We start from the raw sequence: 8010 nt of genomic DNA on the forward strand, positions 1-8010 counted from the left end.
CGAGCATAAAGTCGATTAAGAAGACTTTCCTTGTTTCCAACTGATAGAGACCTGATGGATTAATGCTCATAACAGCAGCTAAAACATTTCTGAGAGCTGCAAGTCCCCTATCAACATTAGGCACCCTAACTAAAATAATTGAACCAATTTCAACTGCAGAAAATTACCCTAAATTGAGAATCAAGCTCAAATAAAAAACATATGACAAACAATTCTATGACGCAGATCCCTGTACTATTATTGTGAAACAATAATCAGAACAATTCTTACTGTTTTTGAAAATTTTAATAACTAAAATGTCTTAGGATTTTTAGGCTTTATCAGAGGTATTAATTTACATCTGATATGGAGAGTGCCAATGGCTCAATGGCATAAAGGTTGAGAAAAGCGAAATCCTACTTGGATGTAATATACATTAATACCTCAGTTTTCGTTGACTTCGGTTATCATCGTTTTTGGATGGATTATTGACGAAAACCAAAGTATCACTGTACAGTGTATACCCATGTACCTAGCATCAATCTGCATTATTTCTTTAGCTTCTGTTGTCCTATCCTAAAACCCTCCAGTTATAGGGAAAAACAGAATGGTTTTAAGCTAAAACTTTTTCCAGCAAAACTTGTGGAGCAATGAGTAATAACATCAGAACATACAGTAGCTTTACCCTAGATTTACCATAAATACATGACTACCCGAAATATTACTATGAGAGTTTAGCCCTAGCCCAGTTTGCAAGCAAACCTAGTATAATGACCAAATGGGAAGAGGCGAAGATTATTATTCCTATGCATGACAATAGCAAGCTTAGAATAGTTGAAACCATTGAAATATTTAAGAAAGCCCTCAAAGACAGTTGTATCAATAGCAGAGATGCAAACTTGCTCTCCTCCGCATGGAAATCACTCTTCGATAACCCCTTAAACTAAATAGACCAATTCACCCTCACCTCTTGCAACCATTAGTGCTTTTTTACTTGCATTTATTTTTACAATTCTGCTTTCCAAGCATAGCACCTTTCCCATCTATGGTTGTTCACATGCCTTTTCTTATGATATCATTAGTTATTTAACGATGTCGGCATCATCTATGCTCTGTTATCAACTATGACACCACTCCCCATTAACCCTCTATCGTGATAGTGCATCATCTTTACTTAGCGCATTTATTTTCCAGTTTTATTTCCCAACTTTAGCAATTATCCCATCATGAACTATCCACACACCTTTCATTTTTACCAAAAAAAAAAAAAAAATTTAACGCCCTCAGTATCGTCTAAACCTTATCATCAACTATGACGTCACTGGTATAACAATACCTATGTAAACATTGACATCTTTTAAATTTCTACCAACCAACACTCTAACAGACCATGGTGTAACAGAAGGCCTATTAAAAAGGCTGAAAATGTTCGTCCTCGTGTATAAACGACTAGAAACTAGTGAGAAAGGTTTTGTCTTGGTCATTACTATGAGAGGTTGAAATTATTCTAGAAAAGGGTAATTACCCTAGAAACGGCAGCACTGGTCAAGAATGAACACAAAACAAACTCAGCAAATGTTTGCAATGCACCCATTGACAAGTTACAACCTATCTTTCGTATTGTGGTTGCATCAGCTAACATTCAGAATGCGTTATGGCTTTTCTTAATCACCACAATGCGTAGTGGTCAAATATCATGAAAGCCATGACACAAATTTCGCTTTGTGGTTGTTTTCAGTTAGCCACAACATGTTGTGGCTGTTTTTTACAACTGCCATGATGCAAATTTGACTTCGTGGTCATTTTTTTCGCTCAATGAGCGATTTTGGTCTTTGAGCCTAACATATCCACCATGCAAAAACAGGAATAGGTGTATTATCAGTTTCATTTTTAAATTTTCTCATTTTCAAATGTTCATGTCTGGAGAAAAAAAGGACTAAATTTTATTTCATCAAAATTAAAGTATTTCATAGTCTGGAAAAAGTCTTACATAAATATTAACAAGCACCTTAGAGAATACATATGGACAATTAATAACAATGAAAAATAAGCAGGTCAAGACTAGTGAAAAGAATTATTTGGCAACATATGCTTTTGAAAGCATGTACTGTACCTCTCAGTGAGAGAAGAGCTGGCTTTTTTTTTCTAATGGTCTTTTTGGTGGAAAAGAAGTTTAGAGAGAGAGGGAGAGAACTTAGCACGGTACACTCAGATTTACTTTCAATGAAAGAACAGAAGTTGAAAGCTGAAATGCACATCTTGAACTTGACTGTTAAAAAGAAAGAAAAGAGAGAAAAAAAAACAGGATAAATTGATTCCAAATGAAGGTCTATAGAAAAGACCCTAAAGCTAGATATCTATATGAGTGATTTTAGCATGCACTCAATCACATGACTTCTGCACAATTTCCATTATGCAATTTGCACTTCATTCATATGCTATCTGGCAGAAAGGAAGGAAGAAAGATATCAAAGATAGATGACAATGAAGCAATTATCCTAGCAATATACTTATTCTTTATAAAAAAAATTCATCAATTTATTATTATTACCAGTACTATTTTCATCCCTTTTATCAAAAATTTCTACTACTTTCTCAGTTGATGTATTCATCCACCAGGCCATTTTATAAAAAAAATGGTATCAAACTATCTTATTTGTTGCTGATTGGCTGTGTGTGATTCACATGATAAAAAAGCACATCCAGCTCAATCATCTAACTCATGTCTAACCACATAATTTATTGAAAGACAATAATTTTTCTAGGTCATACTATGTGTAGTGCCAAAAATATTCAAATCATATGCTGAAATTGCTCATGTGAATACCTGGCTTTAGGACAGTGTATATAGCCTACCTATATATAACCCAAAATTCAGAACCTTGGAAATGCAAATTTGTACTTTTCCAGCTTACAATATGAATTTTTATGAATGTAGTCCAAATACTATGCATATCTTAAATTTTATATAAAAACATCAAATCAAAAACTTTATTTATAGTTATAGCCACACAAACTGCCAAATTATTAGGCCTTAAAATGATTAAGTAATTAATTAAATTCTAAATAAAATTATTTTAAATTTTATTATAACTTGTAAAGTTCATTCATATTTAATAAAGTATTCACTATTCAGTATAATAGTTATCTGTAAATTTAAATTAACTGACTAATAACAGAATCTCATTATAGCTTTCTATGAAATACATAAAAGAATAATACAGATATGAGCAAAAGATTGAATATTTGCCAAGTTTAATCATTTATATTTCTAAAGATGGATTATCAATTCAAATCTTTTTATAATCAATTTTACAGACTTTTTATTCTTTCTATCTGAACATTTATCCATTAATCTCTATTTTAGATTCATAGAATAATAAATATATTAATCTGCTTATTCAATTAATATATATATGATGTTGATGTGTAACCAGTTCATACTGGTATCATATATTTTTTCCTGATAAGTTTACAAGCTAGTTTCTAAACAATTTTTTAGAATAATTCCTATTTTCATAAACATCTCTTAATGGGAAGTAAAATTTGTAAATATCTAATTATACAAAGCTTCAATACTTTCTAAATCCAAACTTTTATACCAAATTTTATTTTATCAATGTATTCAATTAATTAAATAATTTGTAACTACAAGTCACATGTTGCTATATATTAATCTACAATTAACTTGTCTGGAAGAAAGCCAATTTAGTAAAAAATTTGAACAGCAACTTGTAGTACAATAATTCAGCAAAATTTACAAGTTCAGATCCTGATTCAAGCAATTATTTTTTTAGAATTTTTTATATTATTTAATTACTAATATATCAGAGAAACTAACATATCTATTTCCAAAATATACTCTACACTTCCTAAATACTACAAACAACATACAATAAAAACTGATTTTATTTTTATAAAAATAAAATAAACTGATTTTATAAAATTATTTTTATAAAAATAAAATTGTTAAATTATAAAAATACTAAAGTGTTTTTTATTTTCTAATGGAAACAAAGTAAACACAGCACTAATATGAAATCAGATATTAAGTGCTTATGAAACAAGATACAGCTCTAAAAATGGGTGGACATATCATTTACAATCCAACTGGGAATACATTTCATAATCAATGAAAATGAGGACTAAAACTGAGTGAACTTTAATAAATTTTGAAAATATAGCCAATTTATAAATTGGTATTATTATATTGGCATGTTAATAAAATTATTCTACTCAGAGATTGACTCTACAATCAAAATATTAGAAACAGACAAAAATGGGTACATTTGATTGTTACAGTGACTATAATTTTTTTTGAGAAAATAAAATACAAATCAGAAATTGTTTCATAATAAAAAAAAGCAAGTTGCATTCATTTGTTACTCTAAAACTAAAAGCCTTGTAAGTTTGTAAGCTTTATAACATTTATCATATAATAAGCATATACATAGCATTTTAAACATTCATATTATTACTTTAAAAAAATAAATATTTTGATAATTTTCAAAAGAAAAACTTGATTTAATTAAAAAAGTTCAGTGTTTTAAAAATTCATAAAACTATATACAATCTTGTCAAAGTTGCATTTGGTATAAATGCATGCTTCCAATGTTTTGAATTTTAATTGGATTTTTTACTAGTCCACATATTGTTCACTAATGAAAATACTTGTTCAGAGTGGGAATTAGATCCATGGAGACCTGAGCAAGATTCAATTATTTTTAAAATGTTTATCTGTGAGATATTTTAAAATTTTACACTGCACTCCTACCACAGCATCTAAACTAAACATACAGCCAAGTACTGTACAGTACAATATATATATATATACATACATACATACATACATACAACACTAACAGATGCAGTGCGAAAACATATGCCAATTTCAATTTACTATTTCAATTCACAAAATAAGACAAAATAACCATTTTAGAAAAACATAAATCTAAAAATCAGGGCAGTGAAATAAAGTCTGTTCTCTTAAATAAAGGACATATGTCACTGTGCTGATCATTCTATTCTACAATACATTACTCCATGGCCATCAAAATCTTGGTATGCAGCCAAAGAATACAATGGACCCTTTTTGCCCTTTTTTTTTAAATAAACAAAATACTTATAATGTTTCTTTATTAATAAATAGTAGTCTTAAAGATTTTATTTTTCTGTTAATAAAATAACAATTTATAAAAGCATAAACAACTGTAGGCCAAAGTTTTCTCTGGAGCCAGCCATGCATTACTCTCATAGAAACTATAATTCTAAGTTTCCCCACATTTCTTTATGCAGCGAGAGTGTAGCGAAATGACGTCTCGAGCAGTGTTGACCAATTAGAAACCAGTTTCAGTGTGTTCGCTATAAAGCACTTCTTGAGTGCTGCATAAAGAAGCGCGGGGTTTGTGACACCAGCAGCGTTCGGCAGACTCAACTGTTCCCAAGCCGTCAAGTATTTTTCTGTCAAATGCCCTCTAAGGTAGCGCTCTTTTGAAACATGTTTGGTATTTCAAATTTCATTATCACATTTGGTAGCGTCTTTCATTTACACTACCTATCGCTATAAAACTGACCAACGAGGCTTTCTATTCCAATGCAACGTCACTCATCATTTGGCAGATCCAGGTTACTACCAATTTGGTCAGTTACAACTGCCGAATACAGCCATTGTTCTTGCAAATATCAAAAAAGAATAAACAATGTCCACAATCTTTTGGTCAATGTAGGTATTTCACATAGAAATTTGCTTATGAAAACTGTAGATATTACTTGTAATAACTGAATTATTAGAAGTAATATACAGGTATTTGGTTAGTTATTACACACTTTTAAAACATTCCCCATAGATTCTGCTATTAAAAAAACTGCTGATTCTCTGATAATCTTCTAATCATTAAAAAAATAATAATAAAATTATTAAAGAAAATAATAAAATATTTGGAGGAAAACATTTTCATTGTTAGTTGCATTGCATCTTGAGAAAATTAAAGCTAATTAAAATGATACATTTTGTATTTTGATATCCTTGTGACATGAAAGAAAATGAAAATGATGTACCTGTAGAACTGTTAGGAGCAGGGCTGGAAGCAGATTCATTTAATAAACAGGCCTTACAGGCGCTATGTAAACACGGTAATAATTTGGGTTCACTACTCTCCACCAATATTTGTTTGCAGAAAGAACATTTGGTTTCAGTCCAATCTTCGGTTTCGTTACCTGTAACCTGTTCCGCTGCTGTCGAATTGTTGTTTCCATTCATCTTAAATGTGATAAATAAATTACACAATAAAGAACTATAGACTTTAACTAAGACCCGAATTAACGATGGTTATGACAATCGTAATTCCGACCAAAAACATTAACTTTATAACTCATTCGAATACATTCCCATCCACTTGTAGCAGAAACTAAGAAAAATAGCCAAATTCTCGCCAAACATTATGATTCATGTACACGTATTTCTAAACTTTATTGAATATACAATAATTCTGTTGATGAAAATGAATTTAATATCAAACTATAATCGTAAAATTAATAATTAATACTCTTGATTAATTAAAACCCAATAATATTTTTTTAGTTGGCTCCATAGGCAGGTTTTAAATTGTTAATTATTGACACTCGAAATACAACTTTAGATATTTGATATTTTTAAATCTTGTTACATCAATCCTAGTGCTTAAAAAAGATTATTTTTATTTAAAAAGTTACGTTTTGGCTCTTCCTGCCCTGTGGGCACTAAGAAGGCTTCTTTTAGCAAGCCCATTATGAGTTCGGCCAGGCCCCCAATGGGCCGGCCGGGGGGTGAGGACGGGGCTCGACATATCCGGTCGGACCACCCCCGAAAAATTCCTGGAGACTTTTCGATCCGTCCGAATTTGATTCCAAGTCCCCCAGAGTGATAGGCTGTCACCTTAATCGTTCGGCCATGCGGCCGTCAAATTGGATTGATGGAATAAGGCGACGTAACACGAGAGCGATCTGTCTTCCGATAGGACTTTCTATAGAAAATTAATTCCTATTTAGATGTTAAACACATGAATAAAACCTGGAAATCTGCACGTGTCTAGCCCGTTGGTGAGGCCGAATCCGCAACCAACTACAAGTGTTCAGTGGTTTCATTTACTCGGCTACTAGTCAACTCGGGGCCCGACATATCCAGCGTCGGACTGGCAACAAATATAGCCCCATATACAGTCATACCCCGGACTTACGCGATAGGTGGGACCGAGCGATAACCGCGTAAGTTGAATTCGCGTAAGTCGGGGTATAATTTTGCATATAAATACATACAAATTATTTTTAATTGGGACCGAAGACTAAAGAAAACAATAATTTAGAAAAAAAATGTTTAATAAAATCTTAGATAATACACACGTATAACAAATTATATTATTAAAATCGTAAACCTAAGTTATTTTGATGTAGAAGGCTTCATAAAATCTAACAAATTCGTCTGACGGTTCAAAGATTTTTTTCTCCCGCAAAATTTCCTCGTAGCACGCTAATAATTTTTTTATTTGTCGTTTTGTAGAAGAAATGAGCTCTTCGTTGGAGTCTATATTTTCTAAAATTTGTAACCCCTTTTCAATAAAACTGAGGCCTTCTGTCAATTTTCCAACCGTCATTCAATCTTCTGATTGAACTGGATCTAAAGAATCAAGTTCTTCAATGTCTTGCTCTTGCTCACACATTTCTATGAGCTCATCAATTGTCAGTTCCTGATTGTGGGAATCCAGCAGTTCTCGAACGTCATCACTATCCACTTCTAAATTTATTTGCCTGGCAAGATCGAAAACTTCTTCAATCACATTACCAATTTCATCAGGCTCTGGCACTGATTCCGCCTGAGTTTCAGTGGTGAAAAAAAAAACACAGTTTTTCCAGATGCCATTTAAAGTTTTTTGGGAAACTTCATTCCAAGATTGTCCAATGATTCTCACTGCATCTAAAACATTGAATTGTTTCCAAAAGTCTTTAACAGAGAGCTCGTCGTTTTGTCTCACAGCATTGAAGAACTTGATTCTTTAG

General features: G+C 31.8%; 1 protein-coding gene across 1 annotated transcript in view; it reads right to left on the bottom strand.

Annotated features, from left to right (window-relative positions):
• Window positions 1-6399, bottom strand: part of LOC111628911 (E3 ubiquitin-protein ligase TRIM33-like) — a 63394-nt gene extending 56995 nt beyond the window's left edge. The window contains exon 1 of the mRNA XM_023372769.1: window positions 6037-6399. Coding sequence (XP_023228537.1) covers window positions 6037-6238 — 202 coding nt within the window. The 5' untranslated portion in view covers window positions 6239-6399. The remainder of the gene's footprint in view (window positions 1-6036) is intronic.
• Window positions 6400-8010: the final 1611 nt, after the last annotated feature.

Source organism: Centruroides sculpturatus, unplaced genomic scaffold (assembly GCF_000671375.1).
Source record: "Centruroides sculpturatus isolate CEXI.00-Female unplaced genomic scaffold, Cexi_2.0 scaffold501, whole genome shotgun sequence".
In the NCBI taxonomy this organism is placed as follows: domain Eukaryota; kingdom Metazoa; phylum Arthropoda; class Arachnida; order Scorpiones; family Buthidae; genus Centruroides; species Centruroides sculpturatus.